General features: G+C 41.7%; 1 protein-coding gene across 1 annotated transcript in view; it reads right to left on the bottom strand.

Annotated features, from left to right (window-relative positions):
- CHRNA7 (cholinergic receptor nicotinic alpha 7 subunit) overlaps positions 1-27438 on the bottom strand; it is a 510896-nt gene extending 483458 nt beyond the window's left edge. The window contains exons 1-2 of the mRNA XM_077263866.1: positions 26867-27438; positions 26406-26545 (exon numbers count right to left, since the gene is read on the bottom strand). Coding sequence (XP_077119981.1) covers positions 26406-26545; positions 26867-26921 — 195 coding nt within the window. The 5' untranslated portion in view covers positions 26922-27438. The remainder of the gene's footprint in view (positions 1-26405; positions 26546-26866) is intronic.
- Between the last annotated feature and the right edge of the window lie 296 nt (positions 27439-27734).

The raw sequence follows: 27734 nt of genomic DNA, 5'->3' as shown, positions 1-27734 counted from the left end.
AAAGAGATCCTCCATGCTATGTACAGTATAGAATAATTACCCTGAGGAGTAGAACCTGCAAGTACCAAGCAGGTATCCAAGCTATACATCTGGCAGAGATTGGAGCTAGACACAACATGCAGGGAGTTAGTAACTATCTGCCTGTTAGTTCTTAAGCAAAAAAGTAAAAAAAATATAGTCCTGGATAACCCCTTTAAAGACATTTATTTTGTAACCTGAAAAAGACCCATATTGTGTCACAGTATTTAGAGTTGTGGCCGGGTAATGTCATGGAAAATTTAAAAATAATAGTATCTCATCCACGAAAGGGATGGGGTTAACTTCTTTTATGCCAATATTTATTCCCTTGTAGATATCAGAAGACAATAAGGCCCCGATTCATTAAGACCAGAGTTGTACATGCCAGTTTTAATGAAAGGAACCACTTGTGTAAGATGCGCCTATTTCTTTAAGAGGCGCACATCACTTAATGAATTAGACACATGTCATGCACCTCGAGCAGAGATGTACTCCAGTCAGGGATTTGAGTATGTTTCTGGCATAATTTACAACACTAAAGCTGCAAAACTTTTCATGAATTTAACAAGTGAGTTTAACCATGCCCTGTGCCACGCAAGCTCCGCCCGCAAGCTCCGCCCGCATTAGAGTAGCTGGCAGCGACTAGTGAAAAAAGTAAAAAGTCGCAAACTTTTTCACACCTTCTGAGTTGTACAAAAATTTGGCATCATTTGAAGGTGTTTTACATCAGAAAATTGGTGTAAACACCTTCATGAATTTGGGCATAAGTGTCTAGTGAGGGGCTCCAGTGCTAAGTCAAGAAGGAGGGAGCATTCCTGTTGTGCCCCTTGTTCTATAACAAAGATAGAGGACAGGAATCTCAGTGCGAAAACTGTAGTTTAGTGTAAATAGCTTAATGTAGCTTTTATTTTCCCTGCTTATTTCTAATTTATCCAAAATTAGGGCCAGCCAATCCCAGTTACCATCATTGAAGGTCTTTTTTGTATCTAACACAAGTAAAAATGGGATTGGTCCTGGAGTCATGTCATGGGCTGCAATAGCTGCCCACATCCTTGATAAATCCTACTTGATGTGTATAAATTAATTTTGTCATAATATTTTCAAGCTTGTCCACTAGTAAATCAAAGAGCAGTCTTATATCTTGATTTTATCAGGGAGATTGGACTATAAGAATCGAGATACAGCAGGTCCTTCCATGCATTATACAAGACCTTGATGAAAGCAGAGTTACTCAGTGGGAGAATTTGATTTACTTTAAGAATATGGTTAAAAGCTGTCACCAGAATCAATGGTATCTCAGTTTCCAATCTTTTGTAGAACTTTGCTGAAAGTCCATTGGGACCTGAGGCTTTGTATGAAATAATTTAATTGTGGTCTGGCTTTCTTCTACTTCCTCTTCCATTTGTGGCAATGTAATTTCCTTTAAAACTTCCTTACCCTTCTTGACATCCACTGAATCCCTTTTATATAATTGGTGAAATTATTCTTTTCATACCTCTTTTACTTTCTTTGTGCGCTTTTGTAAAGTCCCTATTGCACCTAACAGTCCCTGGAATTGTTATTGAGGTCATCTACCCTTTGTAAAATTAGCCAGGCGGGTCCCTGCTTTGTTAACATGCCTAAACAAAAGTTGCAGATATCTGATCCCCATGGAACAATTATATTCTCTTACACTGTTCTTTTAGACTGTATCCAATTTTTTCGTTTTGTTGGGATCAGCGACGAAGGCAGTGTACCGCTGCTGTTCTTCTCTAGAGGCCTGTAAATGTTTAGATTTAATTTTTATTTTTTTTTACATTACATAGGCTACGATTTTTCACCTAACAGCTTTGCCAGCATCCCAAAAAAGCAATGGGCTGAGTATGTGTTCTTTATTATTTTGAGTGTACGCTAGCTACCGTTGATACTGAAGGAGCTGCCTCATGACTGGTGAGTGACCAGAAATGACCATGGTTTCAATTTTAATTTCTTTTAGTTTCTTCATCAAACTGTATGACAAAAATAGATATCAAGGCAACAAGAAGAGGTGAGTCCAGGCACTAGAACCAGAGTGCTGGTATGTGAATGCCCGATACAACAGCGTTATTTGAATCTGGGGAAAGAAGGATACACGGGTTCTTGCTGAGAATAAAAGAAGTAACAGCAATGTCCATCAAATAGAAAAGGCATCACTCACTGTGTGCATTTCTGCGGGTCCAAAAGTGCGCAAACTCACCTTTGAACCTGTAGAAGTGCATGCAGCACGAAACGGTTGTAGTCCGCATTTGTCCACTCACCGGTCTCCCACCACCATGTATGCACACTACTAAATAAAGGATTGCACCAGGAACAGTGATGGTTGCCTTTTCTATTCCTTTACTAGGCATTTTGTGAATGAGAATAATAAGTGCATTCTCAGCCTTTTAGACTCATGGTCATGTGACGACTGACGTCTTCTCCTGCTTCTCTTTTTGCTCTAATTTTCAACCTTTAGGGCTCAGCATGTCAGTGTCAACTTGCAGCATTACAAACTCAGGGGACACCTGTCAATTTAGGGGAGAAAAGCAGGAAGAAGCCACAGGGGATCTGACTCTTGAGCTAGTCATCATAGTTGCCGGATGGATATTAAATGTATGTTTTATCTGAAATGCGGCAGATTTCAGTGTAAAAGATACACGACCGCAATAATTGTTCCAATGTCTGATTCCTGCTGCCTGGGGCTGTGCAGTACGAATAAACTCTCAGTTTCCTTATTATGTGGCAAAATAACACTGGAAGCCTCAGCGTCATACTTTACATACTGCTATCTAAAACCTTCTATCAATTTAATTTACTGATATCAGATATGATGTATTATGAGGATCTGCAGCAACTGAGGTGTGCATTGTGAGGTTCTGCAACCTTAGATAAGTATAGCATGAGGTGCTGCACCAACTGAGCTGTGTATTATAAAGTTCTGCAGCACATGAGGTGTAAATTGTGAGGCTCTGCAACAGTTGATATGTGCATTCTGAAGTTTTGCAGCAGCTGAGGCGTGTATTATAAAATTATTATTATTTATTTATATAGCACCATTGATTCTAAGGAGATAGTAGGTTGGGGGGTTGCAGCAGCTCCGGTGTTGGTAAGGCAGTAGATCCGGTAGTGGTGAGGAGGCAGCGGGGTTAGTGCAGGCTGTAAGCTTTCCTGAAGAGGTGGGTTTTCAGGTTCCGTCTGAAGGATCCGAATGTGGCTGATAGTCAGACGTGTTGAGGCAAAGAATTCCAGAGGATGGGGAATATTCGGGATAAGTCTTGGAGGCGGTTGGGTGAGGAGCAAATAAGTGTGGAGGAGAAAAGGAGGTCTTGGGATGACAGGAGATTATGTGAGGGAAGATACCGAGAGATTAGTTCAGAGACATATGGAGGAGACAGGTTATAGATGGCCTTGTAGGTCAGTATTAGTAATCTGAACTGGATACACTGAGGGAATGGGAGCCAGTGAAGAGATTTGCAGAGGGGAGAAGCGAAGTAGCGAGGAGAGAGATGAATTAGTCGGGCAGCAGAGTTAAGGATGGACTGGAGAGGTGCAAGGGTGTTAGCAGGGAGGCCACAGAAAAGGATGCTGCAGTAGTTGAAGCGGGAGATGATGAGGGCATGCACAAGCATTTTAGGAGATTGAGGGTTGAGGAAAGGACGTATTCTGGAGATATTTTTGAGCTGGAGGTGACAGGAGATGGAAAGAGCTTGGATGTGCGGTTTGAAGGACAGGGCAGGGTCAAGGGTTACTCCGAGGCAGCGGACTTCTGGTACTGGGGGAAAGCGTGATGTCGTTAATTGCGATAGATAGGTCAGGTAAGGAAGATCTATGAGATGGAGGAAAGATGATGAGTTCTGATTTGTCCACATTGAGTTTGAGGAAACGAGAGGAGAAGAAGGAGGATATGGCTGATAGACACTCAGGGATTCTCGGCAGCAGAGAGGTGACGTCTGGGCCAAAGAGGTAGATCTGAGTGTCATCAGCATAAAGGTGGTACTGGAATCTATGGGACTTTATGAGTTGCCCCAGGACAAGTGTATAGATTGAGAAGAGTAAGGGTCCTAGAACAGAGCCTTGGGGGACTCCAACAGAGAGAGGGTGGGATGAGGAGGTAGTGTGGGAGTGGGAGATGCTGAATGTGCAGTTGGAAAGGTATGGGGAGATCCAGGATAGGGTGAGGTCTTGGATGCCAGAGGAAGAGAGGAGCCGTAGTAGGAGGCAGTGGTCAACTGTCTCGAAAGCAGAGGACAGGTCTAGGAGTATAGAGTATTGTCCGTTAGATTTGGCTGTAAGTAGGTTGTCAGTAATTTTGGCCAGGGCTGTCCCAGTTGACTGATGGGGGCGGAAACCAGATTGTAGATTGTCAAAGAGCAAGTTAGATGAGAGGTGGGAGGAAAGTTCAGCATGGACGTGCTGCTCCAGGAGTTTAGGCAATAGCTGGACATACCAGTTGGATCGAGGGTTGGCTTTTTAAGGATAGGCATGATTGTGGCATGTTTGAAAGCAGAAGGGAAGGTACCAGAAGTTAGTGATAGGTTGAATGGATGGGTTAGGGATCAAATAAGAGTGGCGGTGAGGATGGGGAGGAGATGGGATGGGATGGGGTTGAGCGCACAGGTGGTTAGGTGTGATTTGGAGAGGAGACAATTAAGCTCCCCTTCAGTGATGTTGGATAGGGAGGTTATGGGGTTTGGGCATTGGTCTGGTATACAAAGGGGTTGTGGTGGTTGAACAATGAAGACTTGCCTTGTTTAGTCGATCTTATTTTTAAAGTGTGTGGCAAAGTCCTCAGCAGAGATGAGGGAGGTTGGAGGGGACAGTGGTGGGTGAAGGAAGGAGTTAAAAGTTTTGAATAACTGTTTGGAGTTGTAGGATAGGAAAGATATGAGGGTTGTGAAGTAAGCCTGTTTAGCAGAGGTCAGGGCAGAGTTGAAAGCGAGTGTTGCCTGTTTGAATGCAGTGAAGTCGTCTTGCGAATTTGTTTTCTTCCAATACCGCCCTGCAACCCTGGACACTTGCCGGAGCTTTTCAGTGGTGTTATTGTGCCAGGGTTGTCTGTTGATACATCGCACTCTGCCATGAACGAGAGGGGCGACCGTGTAAATAGCTGATGCGAGAGTGGCATTGTAGAGAGCAGTAGCACTGTCTGTGTCATGGAGTGAGGATATGGATGCCAGTGGTAGAATAGAGTCAGAGAGCGTGTGGGTGTCTAGGTGTCCAAGGTTTCTGCAGGGGTGCGCATGTTGCTGGACATGGGTTATAGGTGAGAAGGACAGGGATGAGAAAGTGAGTAGATGGTGGTCAGATAGAGGGAGAGGGGAAGTGGTGAAGTTAGATAGAGAGCAGAGACGGGTGAAGACCAGGTTTAATGTATGTCTGTCTGTGTGGGTGGCTCAAGAGGACCACTGAGCAAGTCCAAAAGATGAAGTAAGGGACAGGAGTTTGGAGGCAATTGACTGAAGGCTATCAGTGGGGATGTTTAAATCACCCATGATGATGGTGGGAATGTCAATGGAAAGAAAGTGAAGAAGCCAGGTAGCGAATTGGTCAATAAAGGCAGTGGCCGAGCCCAGGGGTCGGTATATGACGGCCACTTGTAGGTTGGAGAGAGAGTAGATGCGGACAGAGTGGACTTCAAAAGAGGGGAGGATAAGGGAGGGTAGAGGTGGGATTGGGTTAAAGGTGCAGTTAGAAGAAAGGAGACGACCCACTCCTCCACCATGTCTGTTGCCGGGTCGAGGGGTATGGGTGAAATGGAGGCCGCCGTAACACAGCGCAGCAGGGGAGGTGGTGTCAAAGGGTGTTAGCCATGTTTTTGTGAGGCCGAGGAAGGCAAGCTTGCGAGAGAGAAAAAGGTTAAAGGAAATGTTGCAGCATTATAAGCAGCAGATGACAGCAAGCAGAGATTGTACCATTAAAGGAAATGTTGCAGGATGATAAGCAGCAGATGACAGCAAGCAGAGATTGCACTGGTATGAAGAGAGGAGATGGATGTTAATTCCCGGCCGTTGAAATAACTGCAGCTTCATGATACTTTTACTGCAGTGATACTTTTGCTGCAGGCAGACACGTGCAAGACCCCACATGCGAATTCTAAAATTCTAGAGCAGCTGAGATGACTATTAGCTGTCATGTCTGTAGTGAGGTTCTGTAGCATCTGAGGTGTATATTTTGAAGTTCTGCAGCAGCTGAGGTGTCTATTATGCTCTTCTGCAGCAGCTGAGATGATTATTATGCTCTTTTGCAGCAGATGATTTGAGTACTATGAGGTTCTATGGCAGCTGAGGTATGTATTATGCTCTTCTGCAGCAGCTGATATGAGCAGTGTTGGACTGGGGTGCCAAGAGCCCACCAGTTACTTGAACTTTGTGGGGGCCCACTTTTCACATGCAAACAAATATTACACTACTCTCAATTCCAAATTTACCGATATTTCTATAGGATAATAAACTGGGTAGTTTTGTTAATGAGTGCTAAGATGCTTCTTTTTTCTGTACAAAGTAAATCAAGTGAATTATGCCAAGTACTGTCCATACAATGGGGTTGGGGGACCAGATCTGCACAGGGGCCCACCGAGGGATTCCCCTGCTCCCCTATGGGCCAGTCCAAGCCTGGATATGAGTACTATGAGGTTCTACGGGAGCTGAGGTGTGTATTATGCTCTTCTGCAGCAGCTGATATGAGTACTATGATGTTCTACGGCAGCTGAGGTGTGTATTGTGCTGTTCTGCAGCAGTTGAAATGTATATTATGATGTTCTGCAGCAGCTGAGGTGTATTATGATGTTCTGCAGCAGCTGAGTTGTGATTTATGATGTTCAGCAGTAGTTGAGGTCTGTATTGTGAGGTAATATGAGGTATATATTTAGTGTAGGGTTTCAACTCGTTGCATTTGAGGTAGATCCAGGAAGCGGTTTCAGTTCAGTGTCCTGGCTGTTTTATGTAGACTCTATAAAGCACTCAGGAAACAAAACAAACCCCCTTTGGGTACCCCAGTCGGAGATGCTAAGACTCCTTGCTTCCCTAAGGAATTCCTGGCCTCCTGGTACCTTTCCTAAAGACCCACCAGTAGTGTTGAGCATTCCGATGCTGCAAGTATCGGGTATCGGCCGATACTTGCTGTATCGGAATTCCGATACCGGGATTCCGATACTCTTGTGGTATCGGGTATCGGGTATCGCAACAACATTAATGTTAAAATGTGTAAAAGAGAGAATTAAAATAAAAAATATCGCTATACTCACCTCTCCGACGCAGCCGGGACTTCAGCGAGGGAACCGGCAGCGTTGTTTGTTTAAAATTCGCGCTATTACTTGGTTACGTGAATTCCCGGCTTGTGATTGGTCAGGTCGGCCACGTTGCCGGGACGCGGACCAATCACAGCAAGCCGTGACGAAATTACGTCACGGCTTGCTGTGATTGGTCCGCGTCCCGGCAATATGGCCGCCCTGACCAATCACAAGCCGTGACGTCACGGGAGGCTGGACACGCGCCCATTTTAAAATGAGCGCGTCCAGCCTCCCGGCTTGTGATTGGTTGACCGCGGCGCAACCAATCACAAGCCGTGACGTCACGGGAGGCTGGACACGCGCCCATTTTAAAATGAGCGCGTCCAGCCTCCCGGCTTGTGATTGGTTGACCGCGGCGCAACCAATCACAAGCCGTGACGTCACGGGAGGCTGGACACGCGCCCATTTTAAAATGAGCGCGTCCAGCCTCCCGGCTTGTGATTGGTTGACCGCGGCGCAACCAATCACAAGCCGTGACGTCACGGGAGGCTGGACACGAGCCCATTTTAAAATGAGCGCGTCCAGCCTCCCGGCTTGTGATTGGTTGACCGCGGCGCAACCAATCACAAGCCGTGACGTCACGGGAGGCTGGACACGCGCCCATTTTAAAATGAGCGCGTCCAGCCTCCCGGCTTGTGATTGGTTGACCGCGGCGCAACCAATCACAAGCCGTGACGTCACGGGAGGCTGGACACGCGCCCATTTTAAAATGAGCGCGTGTCCAGCCTCCCGTGACGTCACGGCTTGTGATTGGTCAGGGCGGCCATATTGCCGGGACGCGGACCAATCACAGCAAGCCGTGACGTAATTTCGTCACGGCTTGCTGTGATTGGTCCGCGTCCCGGCAACATTGCCGACCTGACCAATCACAAGCCGGGAATTCACGTAACCAAGTAATAGCGCGAATTTTAAACAAACAACGCTGCCGGTTCCCTCGCTGAAGTCCCGGCTGCGTCGGAGGGTGAGTATAGCGATATTTTTTATTTTAATTCTTTCTTTTACACATTTATATGGTTCCCAGGGCCTGAAGGAGAGTTTCCTCTCCTTCAGACCCTGGGAACCATCAGGAATACCGTCCGATACATGAGTCCCATTGACTTGTATTGGTATCGGGTATCGGTATCGGATTGGATCCGATATTTTGCCGGTATCGGCCGATACTTTCCGATACCGATACTTTCAAGTATCGGACGGTATCGCTCAACACTACCCACCAGGTCATCAGCATTCTGGGGATCTCCCTGGACTACCCCGGATTGCACCGACCTCTGAAGGGAATGTATGAAAACATCCATGACGACCCTCTCCACCATCTGGGGAGGAAGATTCAGGTTGCAATCACTTTTGAATCTGGTGTAGGAGGTCGTACTGGGGAGGTTTGCAACCGCATTAGGCCCAGTGGTACACCCATTGTGCTCTGACAGTCAAAGTCACTCCTGAGCATGCCAAGATCTCAGTCTTCAACTTGGCATATTCCTTTGCATACTGCAAGGCCAGGTCATAGTAGACCTTCTGCGGTTCCCCTGTTAGATATGTCATCAGGACCTCTGCTCACTGCTCCAGAGGCAATTTCACTTGGTTGCGTTTAAGGTTGGCACAGAAAGCAGTTTCAGTAAAATGTCCAGGCTGATTAATTAAGAATCAATAAACCACTCAGGAAACTAAACAAAAGAAAGCCTTTTCAACTACAAAGTGAAAATACAAACTAAACAGTATTGCGCGTTCGCCTGCTTGGATTAGTGTCCAGTTCTGGAGTTCTTGAGTCATTAGCAACACACTGGAGATCTACACACCTACAGTCACAGACACTGAATGAGTCAACTGGTCTCTATTTTATTTGCCATACCACACCCCCGGAGTGGGGATATGTGATCAGCCAGTCCCACCCATCTCTTTGACTACTCATAAACCCGACCTTGATAAGCCCTAATAACTCACTCAGCACTATATGTGCTGGAGCCTGCTTTCCCGGGCTAATATCACCGAAGCTACCAACCTCGATGATACATATCTCCCCTCAAGGACCTGACTGGCACCATCTTACAGTAGATAAATACACACACACATTTTACTCTTGCACACACATGACTATAGACTTTTCACAATATTCCTATGTCAGGGCTAATGTAGGGTATATGTGATGGCTCTGTCACCACTGAGGATGTGATGTGAGGCAGATTATTGCACTACAGATGAGGACACATGATCGCTCCTCTAACACTTCCAATGCTGGGATGAATGACAGAGGTTACTGCTGGAGCAGATACTAACAGCCATTTAGTGCAGTGGGCGGCAGAGGGCAGGGCAGGACACTCAAGCCAGGAGTGGGGCTACCTCTGGCTGTAAGCTTAGAAAAAAAAGCCTAGAAAGCTGCCTGGTCTGCAGGAGCAGCATGTAGAAAACTGGGTGCAGGAAGTGAAGTGAAATTCAGGTGGAACTAAAGGTAAAAATAAAAAACTAAATGTATACGAGTGTTGTATATTACAATACAGCACAGATTATCTTGAAAAAAAAATATTCCAAGAAATAAGCTACATTTCTCAGGTACAATTGCACTATAGGCATAGCAAGTGAGTCTCTCTGGCAGCCAATAATTTGTTTGGGGAGTAAAATGAAATTCACAATTTCACTCCCCCATAAAAACCTTTCTTTTCAACTATAGAAAATATACAGGTAAAATATTCAAGAATAACTATAATTTAGGAAATTTATCTTACTCACTTCTTTTTTTTCACATATTATAGTGAAGTCTCCATAGCTTCTGGCAAAGTAGCAATGTTAATACTTCTCTTTCATCTTTTAGTTCATCTATAACCCCTTACTTTTCTTCATATTCTGATGCACGTTTTATTATGTCCAGACCACATAGTTAATACTCTTAGCTTATAGCTGGGAGATCTGAAGTCCCTGACTGTCTCTTTGAGGTGAACTACTTTGTAAGCTTCTTTGCTGTGCTGTCAGGTACTTTTCCACCTGTTCTGGTTATGCCAGTGTCTCCTTTGTGCTATGACTTTTATATACTCTCAGTATATCTGGGAACTGTAGGGAGAAATATATTTGTTTCGTGACTAATATGGAACATATTGCTGAGCAGGATCTTCCCTTCTTTGCCACTTCTGCTGAGAAGTCGCCAAAGTGCAACACTTTGCAGCCTTGTAATAGACAGGTCTTCTCGATTTATTAAATGCCTGAAGGGGTACATTTTTAGCATAATTGAGATATTTAACAATTAAAGATCTGGGTCTCTCTATTTTCCATTATTTCTGGGCGGACCCAGACTATGGCCCTCTCAACTTCATATTCTGTATTTATACTCAGAACTTGTGTTAGTGCTACTTCACATAATTGCTGGAGTTACCCTAGTGGGACCTCATCACTCAGTCCTGTTATACGGCTAATGTTTCACACGGCCTAATCTCGAGTCCCTACACTTTATCTTTCAAGCACTGCTATATATATATATATATATATATATATATATATATATATATATATATATATATATTTGCCTAAAATGCAAAGGAAATGTGGACATATCTTCCACACCTCCGTCTCCAAGACTTCTCTCGTGCGGCGCCAGCTCTCTGGAATGCACTTCCCCAGACGATCAGACTGATACCTAGCCCCGACCTAATCAAGCGCGCTCTAAAAACCCATCTCTTCAAACAAGCCTACCACATCAACTACTCAGTAAACTAACTTTGCCCTGTTCCCTCCTTCCAAATATTATTCGGAATCTGCACCCTACTATTCATCTGTCTCCACACACTCCATGCACATGATTAACTGCACGTGATACTTGACTATTGTATTTAAACACATGGGCTGATGACCGGATCATGCAGCTTTGTATGAAAATCCCTATTTATTATAATTGCCAGACCTGAAATAACAAGCACTTTTCACCTATTGTGTCCCCCCATTTCCTTGTAGATTGTAAGCTTGCGAGCAGGGACCTCACTCCTAATGTCACTGTTTAAATTGTCTTAACTTGTATTGAATCTGTCTGTATATGTCCCCGCTTAATTGTAAAGTGCTGCGGAATATGTTGGTGCTATATAAATAAAGATTATTATTATTATTATTTGGTGGAGCTTAGATGAACCATGCACTGAGGTCCTGAGTTCAAATCTGACCAAGGCCAGTTTGTGCAATAATTAGGTTTTCCCCATGGCTTCTTCTGTGGGTTCTTTAGTTTTTTTTCCCCACACTCCAAAACATGGAGAATGGGAATCATGGACATGATTTAAAAGAAAAGCTAAGTGAGTGTTATCTTAAAATAATAAAATAACAGTCACTTACCCATAAAATTTACAGCCACACCAGTCACTCCACTTTGGTAGTCTCCAAACTGATGAGGTCAAATCCATCGTTAAATGACCACTGCAGCCAGTCTCTGGTGTCAGAAGTGATGTTTGAATATAGCACGTGTCACCTCTACGACTAACCGGCTGTAAAAGTCACGTGAGTGATGTACATGACATCATTGTGGAAGGACAATCAAGACTTCTGGCATACCCATAGTGGATCAGAAGGCTACTGAACAGAAAAGTAGTTGTTATTTTAATACTTTTGCTCTTTAATAATAAATAATTGTATTTCTATAACGCCATCATGTTACACAACACTTTACTTTTCTGAGGGGACATGTACAAAAAAATTAAGACAATACAGACTAAAACATAATTCAACACACAGCCTTTTTATATCCCAGATGACACGAAGAACATGTATTTTGGTCAACTAAATATTACTGGCTTCAGGTACTTATTTACTTATATTGTATATGTCATACATTATGACACTGATCAGAGTTTTCAGCTATTGAAAATGTGACGCATTTTAAGCACACTGTTATAGTTGTCAGTTCGTGCCAAATTTCTAACTGAAATCAATGAGGATTGTCAAATGGGCTTTAACAGTCTTGGAAAATAGAGATGACTCAAGAACATAGATTTCTCCAATGTGATCTTCTCACATATTTCTGTGGTTTCCCCTTTAGACAGTAAAAACAAAGCTGAGGCATATAGAAGACAATTACTTATATATTACTCATACTAAAGTCTGGACATCAAACATAGTTGGCATAAAGCATTTATGGTAGGGCTAATGGGTATAAAGACGAGAATAATGAAACAATCAGAACCACAATCCAAAATTGGACATGACCTGTAGGTTTGTGGTATTAGTCGGTGAAACAATCTTAGTGTTAAATCCTAACAGCACAGCCAAGGATTTGGCTTTACAATAACTTCTGCAATAACTTCTGAAAAATAAATCTGTCACCAACGATTTCTATATAATAGAGGATTTAAAATGAGACTTCTATCTATTATATAAACTATCACAAGTGAATCAATTACACTCAGAGATCATTGTGGAAAATCTGGGGGCAAAGATTAATTTGATCATAGTGAAGTCGCTACTCCCTGTCTGAGCAAAATTAGATCATACGCTCAGCCAAGAAACTTTCTACTCTCGGAAAACCTGTTATGTCTAGATGTTTGGGTATAGCACGAACAATCAAAAAAACAATAACACTAATATACAAAATGAATCTTAATAGACATTTTATAAGTTCCTTAAATAGGTACAGTATAGTAAATAATAAAAACTGATGGTGAAACAGCTCTGGAAAGTCTATTTGCTATAATACCCTGCCATAACAATAATACTAACTATGTCACAACCTTGTGATTTTCCGTTTTGACATTTTCGTTTTTTGCTCCCCTTTTTCCCAGAGCCCAAAATTTTTTTACATTTTTTTAGTCAATAAGGCCATGTGAGGGCTTGTTTTTTTTCACCATATAAAGTACTGAAAAATTGATAGAAAAAATCCAAGGGTGGTTAAATTGCAAATTTCTTATTGTCTCTCTCGCTGAGAAATACTTATCCATCATGCAGCACCATTAGAGAAGCCTGTGATCGGAAACAAATTTATTCTGGAGAAGAAAAATGACCCTAAACATACAGCCAATATCAATAAAAATTATCTTAAGAAAGAAAAAAACACATTTGTATAAATCAGCATGAAGTCCATTATACTGTAATATAATCAATGCCTAAATTGCAATCAAAATATATTGAATGTATCTTAACTCACATGTTATATTGAATTACAGTCAATAAATAATGGTTAAAAGTCAGGTAATCAAGTAGATTAACTCCTCCCATGCAGGGAAACCGGCATACTCACTGCACCGGCCACAGCGTGATTCCCCAGCATGCTCCTACCCAGTCTCCTGAACCCGAATACCTGTTCCCTATGAGGACAGGGTCCTGAACCTGAATCCCTTGTCCCGATGTGGCCAATGTCCTGAACCTGAATCCCTAGTCCCATTGCAGCCAGGGCCTGAACATTGTCCCCTGGTCCCAGTGCAGCGAGTCCTGAATCCGAAGTCCCTTGGTCTCGGTGCACCAGTCCTGTTCCACAAGTTTTGAGAAGGAGTACAAGCGGAGGATATAGGTCATAAAAAATAGTATTTTATTAAATTATCTTTGACAAGCTTAAAGTGCATACAGTACAAACACCAATAAAGTGCATAAGGATGAATAAGAGCAAGTGGGTATATCCCGGTGTAAGCTGACCATGCGGCCAACATGAAAGTTGCAAAGTGAAAGTGCTGCCAATAATCAGTATACCAAGTCAACAGGTGAGTGAGAAATACCCCACTACACAAAATTAGCAGTTATAAGTAGCAGCACTTACTAGAATAGGGCACCAGGACAGAGAACACTGGGTAGGATCCACAGCAAAAAACCCCGACGCGCGTTTTGCCCTCCGATGTGATTGCTTTCTCAAGGGATTCCACAAGTTCCCTGGTCCCAGTGCGGCCATTACCTGCACATTGTCCCCCCGGTCCGTGTGCGGCAAGTTCCTCATCTAGTTTCCTAGACCGGTGTGTCTGATCATAGCCCTATTCCGTGTCAGTGAACCTTGCCCTTGGGGTCAGCAGATTCAGTACCTGGATCTGACTAGGAGTGGTACCTAGTGGATTCTTGCAGCCCAGTTTGTCTCCATCATCAGGAGCTCCAGTAAACATTTGGTAGCCCTTTAGCTATGCTCATTCCTAGGAAGGCCCAGTCCTGTGGCAGAGTGGGTCCACAAATCCAAGTGTGCCACCGTTGGACGTAACAAATACTTTTAGAATTTTGAAACATCAAGCTGCAATGTCAGTATCCAATTGAGATTTTTTATGCAGTTCTTAACCCCTTCATGACCAAAGGTATTTTCGTTTTTGCGTTTTCGGTATTCGCTCCCCTTTTTCCCAGAGCCATAACTTTTTTATTTTTTGGTCAATATGACCATGTTAGGGCTTATTTTTTGAACAGCACCATTGGTTTTAACATATCATGTACTGGAAAATGAAAAAATTTCCAAGTGCGGTGAAATTGCAATAAAAAGTGCAATTCCACAGTTGTTTTAATTTCTTTGACCATCTTCACTAACTGCTGAAACTGACCTGCCATTATGATTCTCCAGGTCATTATGAGTTTAAAGACAACAAACATGTCTAGGTTCATTTTTATCAAAGTGGTGAAAAAAAATCCAAAGTTTGGTAAAAAAAACACAAAAAAAACGCCATTTTCCGAGACCCGTAGCTTCTCCATTTTTCATGATCCTGAACTGGGCGAGGGCTTAATTTTTGCATGCTAAGCTGATGTTCTGATTGATTCTATTTTGGTGTAGATACAATCTTTTGATCGCCCATTATTGCAATTTAGTGGGCAATGTAGTGGGCAACAAAAACCATAATTCTGATGCTTTGAATTTTTTTCTTGTTATGCCGCTTAGCGATCGGATTACCATAAGTTATTTTTATATTGATAGATCGGGCAATTATGAAAGCGGCGGCATCAAATATGTGGTGGGTTTTTGTTTGTTTTATATTGAATGTGGCGAAAGGGGGGTGATTTGAACTTTTATTTTTTAAAAAATTTTAAATATTTTTAAAAAACTATTTTTTTTACTTTTTGCATGTTTCAATAGTCTTCATGGGAGATTAGAAGCTGCAGTTGTCTGCTCTGCTCTGCTACACACAGGCAATGATCAGATGTGTGTCACAGAAAAGCTCACTTGCTATGACAGCCATAGAGGTCTGCTGGAGACCTCTGGTTGTCATGCTGCCCCATCGCTGACCCGCGATCATGTGAAGAGGCCACCAAATTGCGGGATTAGTGATGTTCTCCCAGAAAGCGCGAGTTAAATGCCGATGTCACAGATTGACAGCGGCATTTAACTAGTTAACAGCCGCAGGTGGATCGCGATTCCACCCGCGGCTGTTGCAGGCACATGTCAGCTGTATAGATCAGCTGACAATTGTTCGGAAAAGTGTGGATCAGCGCCGAAGCCTGGACCAAACAGGAGGAATCTAACATCGGCGTACAAAAAAGCCCGATGTTGGAAAGGGGTTAAAGAGAATGTCAGCAGGTTTTTGCTATGTAATCTGAGAACACTATAATGATGAGGCAAAGAGCCTGATGCCAGTGGTAACCAAAGAAGTATAGACACCCTTCAATCCAAGGGTTCAATTTATAAAGATTAAGTTTATTTCGCCATAAAAGCCACAATGTTTCGACCCATAATGGGTCTTTTTCATTATGGGTTGAAACGTTGTGCTTTTTATGGCAAAATAAACTTCAACTTTTTATATTCAACTCCCTGGATTGGACGCTGTCTACACTTCAAATGGGTTCCTTGGTAAATATGGATGTGCGTCCCATACAGCAATGTCACTTACTCAGCTGTGTTTTGTGGTTTTGTGCCTCCTGATCCAGCCATGCCCCACTGATTACCAGCATTCCGTCAACATACAATGTACACAGAAAGCTGTCAATCAATGATGTGGGTGGGGTTGTACACAGCTCCCCATTCTGAGCTCTGCTAGATCTGCAGCAGTAAAAACTGATTCTATTACAACTGCTGCACTCAGTGCCTAAGTGACACATCACCGGAATTAAGTTATTTGCCCCTTTATCTTGCTGCTGTCATATTACAGTGGCATGTAAAAGTTTGGGCACCCCTGGTCAAAATTACTGAAATGATGTCTAAAACGGCTAAAGTTAAAGCTGACACATTTCCTTTGTATTTTAGGAAAATATATACACTACTATTCCAAAGTTTAGGGTCACTTAGAATCTTCCTTATTTTTTAAAGAAAAGCACAGTTTTTTTCCAATGAAGCTAACATTAAATGATTCAGAAATACACTCTATACATTGTTAATGTGGTAAATGACTATTCTAGCTGCAAACATCTGGTTTGTAATGCAATATCTTCATAGGTGTATAGAGGCCCATTTCCAACAACTATCACTCCAGTGTTCTTATTGTACTTTGTGTTTGCTAACTGTGCAAGAAGCCTATTGGTTAGAATACCCTTGAAAACCCTTGTGCAAGTATGTTAGCACAGCTGAAAACAGTTTGGCTGATTAGAGAACCTATTAACCTGACCTTCCTTTGAGCTAGAATCTGGAGCATTACATTTGTTGGTTCCATTAAACTCTCAATATGGCCAGAAAAAAAGAACTTTCATGCGAAACCTGACAGTCTATTCTTGTTCTTAGAAATGAAGGCTTTTCCATGCGAGAAATTGCCAAGAAACTGAAGATTTCCTACAACGGTGTGTACTACTCCCTTAAGAGGAGAGCACAAACAGGCTCTAACCAGAGTAGAAAGAGAAGTGGGAGGCCTCGCTGCACAACTGAGCAACAAGACAAGTACATTAGAGTCTGTAGTTTGAGAAATCAACGCCTCACAGGTCCTCAGCTGGCAGCTTCATTAAATAGTACACGCAAAATGCCAGTGTCAACGTCTACAGTGAAGAGGCGACCCCGGGATGCTGGAAAAAGCCATATCTGAGACTGGCTAATAAAAGGAAAAGATTAATATGGGCAAAAGAACACAGACATTGTACAGAGGAAGATTATAAAAATGTGTTATGGACAGACGAATCCAAGTGGTGTTTGCATCACACAGAACATTTGTGAGATGCAGAACAACTGAAAAAGATGCTGGAAGAGTGCCTGATGCCATCTGTCAAGCATGGTGGAGGTACTATGATAGTCTGGGGTTGCTTTGGTGCTGGTAAAGTGGGAGATTTGTACAAGGTAAAGGGGATTTTGAATAAGGAAGGCTATCACTCCGTTTTGCAATGCCATGCCATACCCTGTGGACAGCGCTTGATTGGAACCAATATCATCCTACAACAGGACAAGGACCCAAAGCACACCTCCAAATTATGCAAGAACTATATATAGGGAAGAAGCAGGCAGCTGGTATTCTATCTGTAATGTAGTGGCCAGTGCAGTCACCAGATCTCAACCCCATTGAGCTGCTGCGGGAACAGCTTGACGGTATGCTACGCAAAAAGTGTCCATCAAGCCAAACCAACTTGTGGGAGGGGCTTCTGGAAGCATGGGGTGAAATTTCTCCAGATAACCTCAGCAAATTAACTGCTAGAATGCCAAAGGTCTGCAATGCTGTAATTGCTGCAAAGGGAGCATTCGTATTTCAAATAAAAATCTTTTTTTCGAACCTTGTCAATGTCTGGACTAGATTTTAAATTCATTTGGCAACTCATTTGATTAATAAAAGTATGAGTTTTCATGGAAAACACAAAATTGTCTGGGTGACCCTAAACTTTGGAACCGTAGTGTATCTATTTTATCATTGTTTACATTTTAAAAATTAGAAAAGGGTCCAATGCAAATGTTTGGGCACCCTTGGAGATTTGTGTGCTTAGATAACCTTTACCATGGTTTCAGACCTTAATTAGCCTGTTAGGATTATGGCTTCTTCACTATCAAATGCCAGAGGATGCAAATTTCACAGCTTTATAAAAGCTCAGCCTCATGTAACCTTGTGACAAAAGAATGGCAGCCATGGGTTCATCTAAGAAGCTACCTAGCACTCTGAAAATGCTGGAGACCCAAAAAGCAGGAGAAGGCTATGAGAAGATAGCAAAGCGTTTTCAAGTTGCCCTTTCCTCAGTTCGAAATGTAAATTAGAAATGTCAGTTAACAGGAAAAGTGGATGTCAATATAAGGTCTGGAAGATCAAGCAAAATTTTAGTGAGAGCTGCTCATAGCATTGCTAGCGAGGGAAATCAGAACCCCCACTTGACTGCAATAGACCTTCAGAAAGATTTAGCAGACACAGGAGTTGTAGTACAGTGTTCTACTGTTCAGAGACACCATTACAAATATAGCGTTCATGAAACAAGCCTGATATATTTTGGAAGCAAGTCCTGTGGACCGATGAGGGTAAAATAAAACTCTTTGGACACAATGATCACGTATCAGGTATGTGTGGAGAAAAAAAGGACAAATAATTTCAGGTAAAGAACATCTTGCCCACCATTCAGGGGGGTGAATCAATCAATCATGCTTTGGGTTTGTGTTGCAGAAAGTGGCACAGGGAATACCTGGAGTGTGCGGCTGCATGTATTTCTATGCAGGTGAACGCTTCGGTGCCGAGTGCCGGCAGCAGTGCCTGGTATTGATGTGAGAGACAAATTGGTGAAGTTGACAAATTTGAATTCCTAAAGATCTGCTCATCTCCACTCATCGTCCACCAACAGATCGTGTTTTCAATATTTCCCCGTATTTCACAGGTGACAGAATTACTATCAAGGTACCAGGAATTGTGAATCTTAAAAGAATCCTGAAAACGCGTTCTGTTGGGGGGCATTGAGGACTGGAGTTTGGGAATCACTGGTTTAAATCATCCATTACTGCACTCCTAGTATACATGGGCAGTTTTATGACAGACTGTGCCTGCTGTGATTTCAGCAGACTAGACTTCATGTACGGTACATATTAACCAGCACTGTACAAAGTTTGGTAGGACAACTCCAAAGCTTTGACTTCCTTATTAGATCTTAGTTTTATTGCTTTCTAACTGGTAAACTTTTAAAAGTTGGAATATAGAGACCCAAAAATCAGCTCTGATTTGGATCCTATAAAGTCCAACAAAAAAAACCACTATATTCCTAATTTATGGTTGATAAGGTTTTAGTCTGTGGACTCAAACGCCATCTAAATAGAAGAAGAGCGCCTCAACATCCCTCACTAAGAGATTATTTGTGAAATCATCCAAAAAATAAAGAATGCATGAGAACTAACGGTGCATTTACATGAATCAATTTTGTCCTCTTCTTCAGCAATGAGAAAAAAGGACAAAAACCTTATGTACTGTTATTACAAACCTCTGTTGTTAGCGGAACAATTTTTCATTGTATCTGAAAGTGAAACATGTAAGTTAAATGTGTGACTCCCTGTGAGAAGAGCACAGCAAAAAACTAATTTTATCCTCAACATACAGTTCTTGCTGCTGCTAAAAATGACTCACGGAAAAACACTGTAAGGCCACATTCACATTCAGTATTTGGTCAGTAATTTACCTCAATATCTGTAAGCCAAAACCAGGAGTGGGTGAAAACCGCCAGAGTGGTGACGTGTTTCTATAATACTTTTCCTCTGATTGGTCGACTCCTGATATTGGCTAACAAATTAAAAGCTGTTTTATACAGGATCAGCAAAATCTATGAGATTTCAGAAATCTTATACACACTCGGTTTTTTCCGAATTCATTTGAGAACTGCAATGTTCTGCAGCATGTCAATTCTTTCGTAGTTTTTGCAGCATTTTGTCACACATAGAAAGCAAAGCAAAGGTGAAAAAAAATGAAAAATTACAATGGTAGTTTTTTAAAGGGGTGCTCCGAAGGCAAAGTCATTTTGCTCCTAAATCCCTATCTATTTGACGCTCTGATCTAAGCTATTTTCTTGTATACCTGCTTCAAAAATTCCCTACCATTCCCTCACTACACTATCTTATCACTATTGTATTTTTTCTCTACTTCCTGAGTGATGATGATTCGTTTGAGAGTCCCAGTGAATGCTCGGATACTAAAACGAAGCATCATCAGAGCAGTGGGAAGAAGCCGTGGTCACTGTCACAGTCCCTGACCCTTCCCAGAAACAAAGTGTAATTTTTTTTCATTACTTCCTGTTTGATGATGATTCGTTTGATTATCCTAGTGCATGCTGGGATATTAAAAAGAAGCATCATCAGTGGGACAGAGGCTGCGGTCACTGTCGCAGCCTATGCTCCCTCCCTGAAGTGACGCTACCAGAACAACGCATTGATCACTTCTTTTAGTTGCTTCTCAGCTTTTGAAGCCTGAAGCAGTTAAAGGAAGTGACAAAAGAGGAAACATGTGCACAACTCGTTTTTACATTGCTGTTCACGTATTCATTCTTTTAAACTTTTCTCACACTTTTCTTCTGTGGGTTTCATGTGGAATCTGATATAAAAAAGCCTTGTGTACATACCTTTAGAATAATCAAAACTAAGTACAAATTACATGATGCAGCCTTTCCCTAAGATCTACTAGACATTGTTGAACAATGTAATTCTAGGCCTCAACACATTTGGAAGAGTCTCACAGATTTCTTGTCATCAATAGAACAGCCGAAATGTTATATCTATCAGAATACAGGGGGAAATAATCTACACTTACATCACGCGGTAGATTCAACTGATTTAGTGTTAGAGCACTTGTTAAAGGGAACCTGTCATGTAAAATAATGCTAATAAACTGCAGATATGGGGTTAATCAGACATCTTTCTGACACCTACCGCCGCTGAGAGCCCCACTGTCGGGAAATTAACTAATGCTGAGCTGCAGTCAGTCAGTGTCGGGCAGCGTGAAGAAAAATCAAATCACTGCACTCATCCAATTAAAGTCAATTTTGTTGAAGTGAATATTTTTATTGAAGATGCGGAGATGAAGACGAAACAATAAGGCAACAATTTTAACGTTTCGGCCACACGGTGGCCTTGATCACAAAATGGTGCCTTAGTGGTTATTCGTATAGCGTCATGTGTTATTAGGGTATATTATTACATCCAAAGAATAGAAGAAGCCCCGTTTTCCTCCCAAACTGTAGATGCAGGGCCTTAATTCTCAATTGCAATTTGTCCGGGACAATATATATATGGATTTAAGACATCTGTCCTATGTTAGACTGGCTTCAATAATTTCTTGCATCATAAAGTCCTGTGGGAACTGGAAAAAACCGGGGGAGAACTTGGTAGTGGAGGCAGGGAATTCCACGCCGTGTTAGTCCACCAGAGTAGGGTGGATATGCCTATTAGGATATCAATTGGTGGCGCAGTGTGAAGCGCAATCAGACGTCAAGGAGTCCGCATTGGTGGTCCAGTGGGAAGCGCCGACACAAGCTGTGTCCTGGCGGTGAGGGCGGCAGTGTTACAGCCGTCACTCTCTATGCACAGAGCGGTGACTGGACCAGCGCCACCTCTAAGATTGGAAGCTGAACGCTACTGAGGGGTTGGGGGGGGAAATAAAGTTAATTTCCTCCTGGCAGCAGGGCTCTCAGTGCCGGCACCACACTGTGTCAGAGCGCTATTAACCTCCAAACTAATCCTATACCTACAGGTTAATAGCCTTATTTTATATAACAGATTCACTTTAAATGTAAGAAAATATCCATTTAAAAATCAATGTACGCAGAGTATGCCAAATTTATCATTTTTATTGTTGAAGTTTTTGTTCTGCACCACAATTGACACTTATGAATAAACCTTTACATGATAGACTCAAGATTACATTTAGTATTAGTTTGCAGCAAAGAAACACAGCTGTTTAATGGAATATTATCTGGAGGAGAGATGAGGTGATAACTTCTAGACTGATATTGGTCCGACAATTGATACCTCCCGTAATAACCAAAACAGGGGACTAATAACTGCTGTCTGAACGGCGTGGCAGAACACATGCCCAACCGCCCTCCATTCACTCTCATGGGACTGCCGGAGATAACCAAATGCTGCACTCATGTATCTGTCTCAAAGCTATCATTACATTAGATTTTTCATTTTTTCCTATATAAACCTCATGGTTTGCTTCAAAGACAAATAAGTGGTTAAACTGATTGTATCCTATTATCTGGGAATATCAAATATTAGATCATACTTCCAACTTCCATTCACAGTTACCAGCTATGCATTCTTAATATTTAGACCACAAAGAACCAAAACTGTGAAGAAGTTTGAACAGGTGCAAGCTGCTGTGACTGTATTATGTAGAAACCAAAGAATACAGCAACATATTGTGTGCATCACGATATATGCAAACATTTAATATGTGAAATTTAAATTGCATCACTGCTTTATAGAACACACTTAGAAAATGAAACTAATTAGCACATAAAATGGCTAAATAGTATGAGCCCATCAGTCATATTTGATTGAAATGGTTAGACTCTCATCAAAGAAAGATCAACTTGTCATGGCTGATGGGCACACACTAATTGGCCAATTTGTGCACCAAGTACCTTCATTTTATCAGTATATTCTATGTAGCACTAATGCTGCTTAAATTTGACATAATCAATACATGAGCATACTTTAGCGTATACAGTATGATATTTTTAATTAGCATTGGATCCTACCTACCCTTTAAAGGGGTTTCCCCATGAACAAAGCTCATTTGAATCAATAGATCTTGGAATAATAATGTTCCATAATTGGAAGTGTTAAAAAAAAGTGTTCCTGTGCTGAGACAATCTTGTAAATGTGCCCCTACTATTTTCTACGTAACTGCTTTAGCTGACCATGCTGGAGCATGGTCTGAACACACCACAGCTCCAGGGTGGGGAAGCAAGGAGTATACAGACATTATAGCGCAGGATTGCGGCTAATTCTTTTTGTGAATTAAAACATTTCCCTGCCTGTTTTTAAACAATGTTTTACATCATAGAAAGAATCATATGCGATCCCCAGCTGTAATGTCTGTATACTCTCTTGCTTCCTCCCCTGCCCAGGAACTGTGGTATGATCAGACCATGTTCCTGCACGGTCAGACACAGACATTACACTGTACACAGCAGGGGCACATTTATAAGATTATCTCAGCACAGGAACATTATTTTTTAACACACCCAATTGTGGAACTTATTATTATTTCAAGATCTATTGATTAAAATGTACTTTTTTCATGAGTCAACCACTTTAAATGTGTAGGCTTTTGGCCAGCGAGAGGTATATCTGCTAGAAATGTTTAGGGTCCCTCCAGGGAAAGGGCACCTTGTAGTGGCTGGTTGGCACACACAATTTGACCAATCAATGCAAGTCTCTTCTTTTTATAAGTATATTCTGGAGGGCAAAAATGCAATTATCATTCACGTATTCAATGCTTGCATACATCTTGGCAGACAGTGTGTGCTGTTGCACTCTTTGACTTGTAGATAATATTGAAACAACAGTCTCCCACTACTACCATTGATATAGCAGAATAGTAGATCTTTAACTTAGAAGTCAACATTTCATATATACATTTATTTTGTATTTCCATTTCCATGACTAAAAATCAAACATATGTAATTTGCACAGTAGAATTTTACACCAGAACAGGGAGAAAATATATGAAATCTGATAATTAGCAGCCAAAGTAAATAATGAACGTCAGTATGTTGGAAACAAGAGACTCTCTGTATTAGTAATCATTAAATTGTTCTACTGGCCCTGAATGCTAACAATTTTCTTTCTTTCTTAAGAAAAACACAGTAGTCACATACTTACTAGTGATGAGCGAGTATACTCGTTGCTCGGGTGGTCTCCGAGTATTTGTAACTGCTCGAAGATTTTGTTTTTGTTGATGCAGCTGCATGATTTACAGCTGCTAGCCAGCCTGAGTACATGTGGGGGTTGCCTGGTTGCTAGGGAATCCCCACATGTATTCAAGCTGTCTATCAGCTGTAAATCATGCAGCTGAGGCAACGAAAACTAAATCTCTGAGCACTTACAAATACTCTTAGACCACCCGAGCAATGAGTATACTCGCTCATCACTAATACTTACTATATATACATCATCTTCTAGTTACTTGCCACATATAATGAGCCGGACTTGTCATACAGACTTCCAAACAACCAGCAATAAAGTAGCCAGTGCGTATCAACATATTGATGTACGTCATTAAAAATAGCATAGCAACAAACTGAGCACGGCAAATTATTCAGATTTAATTTGCTGTTCTCAACAAGTTAAAACAATGGGGAACACACGATGCTGCACTGTTCGGGCAAAAAACATAACTTATAGTAATGCCACCTGGGGATTTTTTTTCAGAAAATACTAATAGTGCAAAGGAGATAAACCAGCAGAAGTGAATACAAATAACAGTATTACTAATAATATTACTTATGAATGAATTTAACACAATTACTTGTGACACGTCACAATCTTGTGTATCTATAATATCCACCAATTATCTTTTCACAAAACGAGAGACTAAAGCTATGTTCAAGATTGGGTGCAGAAATTTATGTAGCTGTCCCCTTCATCTGAATGGGGTATGCCGAAACCCATACACAAGTTGCAAAAACAAGCCCATTCCGATTTCTTTCCCTTTCACATTTACCAAGTTATTTGTTAATTTGGAGAACAGTACCAAGAAGTATCACTGAAGAAGTTGTGCATGTGAGTGGTAAAGTGATATGCAATTCCTTTATAACTGGTGGGGTACGACCTCTGGAGACCTAACTTTGTGCTGTTGCCCCTTTCCTGCTTTTTTCCGCATGGTGGCTCTACAAATTTGCTGTTTGCATATGGAACTATTCTTGAAAAGGAAGTGACAGCTCCCAATGCACAGCAGATGGATGGAGCGAAGTGTACAAAGAGAATGTGGAGGAGCCATTCTTGGATCTGTGGGTGTCAGACGCTAGACCCTCTCCAATATGCCATCCCTTTATAACATTAGAAGGCTCCTGTGAAAAACTTAAGAAAAATGTTCTTCAATGATGTTCTGTACCAAAGATACAAGTTGCTATGACAATGAGGTTTGTATCCTGAGAAACTTTGTAAAAAAAACCTCTCTACCTAGTCTTTACTCTGTGTTTAGAGAAAATGTAAAAACCAGAATCTTTAAATTGTTGTGTAATGACCATGTAGGCAAAGAAAGATTCTGATGCTTAATGCAATCGACCACTGCTTGTTACATTGGACCCAAGGTGGGTTGCATGGCTTGAACAAAGTATCCCAAGTGCTTATTCACACATTGCACTTCTCCCGCGTTTCTCCGCATGTTTTTCCAGGAGGAAAAAAACTATGTTTTACAATATCAGCAAAGTGAATGACATTTCTGAAATCTCACACACTGCTTATATTATTCCTTGCAGAATTGAACCTTCAAAGCTTTTTTTTTATTTTTCAGATCTGCAGCATGTCAATTTTTTAAGCATTCTTGCAGCGTTTTTCACCCAGAAACAAGTAAAAATGCATAAAAAAGCATTATCAAAATTGTGATGGGAAAAAAGCGCGTATTTTATGCACTGTTTTTCCTGCCAATACCCTGGTTTCTGTAGCAGAAAAATCTGTTGCAAATACTAAACTTGTTCTCATGCCCCTAATATATATTTTTGCAGATTGGCTCCAACAAACTCTTTTTGGTAAAAGAGCGATGGTCTTGTGAAATAATCCATTCCAGCCAATCAAGAGGAAAACTGCTATACTAAAGAGACAACACAGTGTAACATATGGCCCTTGGATCATGCCCACTCCTTTGGTGTCATTAGGGTAACTATATATACTATTTTGGAAATAAATCTATCTCTGTGATAAACCAGTGGAAAATAAAGCACAAAATAAATAGATTTACATTGCATAAGGCTTAACACAATTCTTTTCTAGCCATAGAAACCTACTGTATATTATATGCTTGTATATACTATGTGTAGGGTTAGGTATCTACTTGGTATTAGAAAAGTGTAGAGGAACTCAAGTAGTGGTGGTGAGACTTCTGTATAATTCACGCCTAAAAAATTATTATATTCCACATAGAAGTCCAAGGAGATCTTAACTAATTCATGCAAAGTTAGTAGAAAGTATAGCCCTGAAGAAGTGATGAGCACATCTATGAACTTCATATTGTTCTATGGTATAGAAGAGTTGTATTAGGTAATCACTAACATTATTAGCTATGTTGTCCTCATCCGACCCCAGACATGAGCATTGCATCCATCAGATCACAGCACATTAAGAAGAATACACAGGCACAATATATTCTGGAACACTTACCACATCCATGATCTGCATCAGACTCATCCCAAAGTAGACAGTGAGTGGATGGGAGTCATTAGCCACTGGCCTCTCTAGAGGATTATAATTCTTCAGTAATTCCCTGTAGAGCTTTCTCTGGTATTCTCCTTGCAGGGACACTTCAAACCAAGAGAAGAGCATGGTCAGGGATCATCCAGAGAGGCAATGTATAGTACCATGGACAGTACCATGAACAGTACCATGGACAGCACAGCAACACATTCTACTGACATACACAGTATAGGGAGAAAGTGAGAGGGAGAGATGAGACAGAAAGAGAGAAAGTGAGAGAGGGAGAGATGAGAGACAGAAGGAGAGAAAGTGAGAGGGGGAGGCTTGTACAGAGATCGGATCATCATGTGCATGGCCTTGGATATACATTGTAGACTGGGGAGTTATAGGATAGGGTGGAATGCAGAGAAAGAGTGAAATCAATTTACCATGGATCAAGCAGATTGATAGAATCATCCACAATTGGATCTCCCCAGCTCCCATTTTATGAGATCAAGTAGAGGAGGTCTTCAGATTCCCAGCAGAGGGGGAAAAGTTTATGGTTTGATGACAATAAGCGGAGTCCTGGATGCTGGTGAACGTAGAAGATCAGCTCTCTGGCTGCATCCAGGCTCAGGCAATGGAGGTGGTGACTACTAAAGTATCACAGTCCCTGTGTATGAGACTTCACTGATGATGGGAAGCCAGGGATTGTCTTCATATTTAGGCATGCATTGCGTCTATGTTATTGGGGGGATCCCAGTAGTTCCCAGCTGTCTCTGATCACTCCCTCTGAGCTCAGTGCTGTCACTTGTCAGAAAAGCAATGGCTCCATTCAGATGGGCTCCACGTGAAGCTTGTGACTTGTGATCCTGTCTCAGTCTGAGCTCTGTTCATTGCATTGTATTTTATAGCTGGCGAGGAGGAGGCAGAGCAGCAGCCCAGATCTGGCGTGAGTATTAACCCATCCACTGCTAAGCATGCCACTAAAGCACATCCAGTTGCAGCGTATACCTGAGTATAAACATCTGCACCCTCCGTTATGGTATTTTTAGTGCGGCGTCATAAGTAGTGAAATAGATTTGATAATCACTGCATGGTAACTAGAATGTCAATGCAGTGGGTAGGATGCTAGTGAATACATACACTAAGGAGATGCCAGGAGAAATGTATTAGCTTTTCTGCTACAATTAAGATGTGCGCCCCAAGATGAGTCGTTGGTGAGTTTTTATGATGACTATTTAAAAAAAAAAAAACACAAGTAACTTCTTAATAGGTGCAGAAATGCTAAAGAAAATCTGCAACATCAAAAACTCA

The sequence above is a fragment of the Ranitomeya variabilis genome, chromosome 5 (assembly GCF_051348905.1).
Source record: "Ranitomeya variabilis isolate aRanVar5 chromosome 5, aRanVar5.hap1, whole genome shotgun sequence".
Lineage (NCBI taxonomy): Eukaryota > Metazoa > Chordata > Amphibia > Anura > Dendrobatidae > Ranitomeya > Ranitomeya variabilis.
This window is presented reverse-complemented; position numbering and strand designations above follow the sequence as displayed.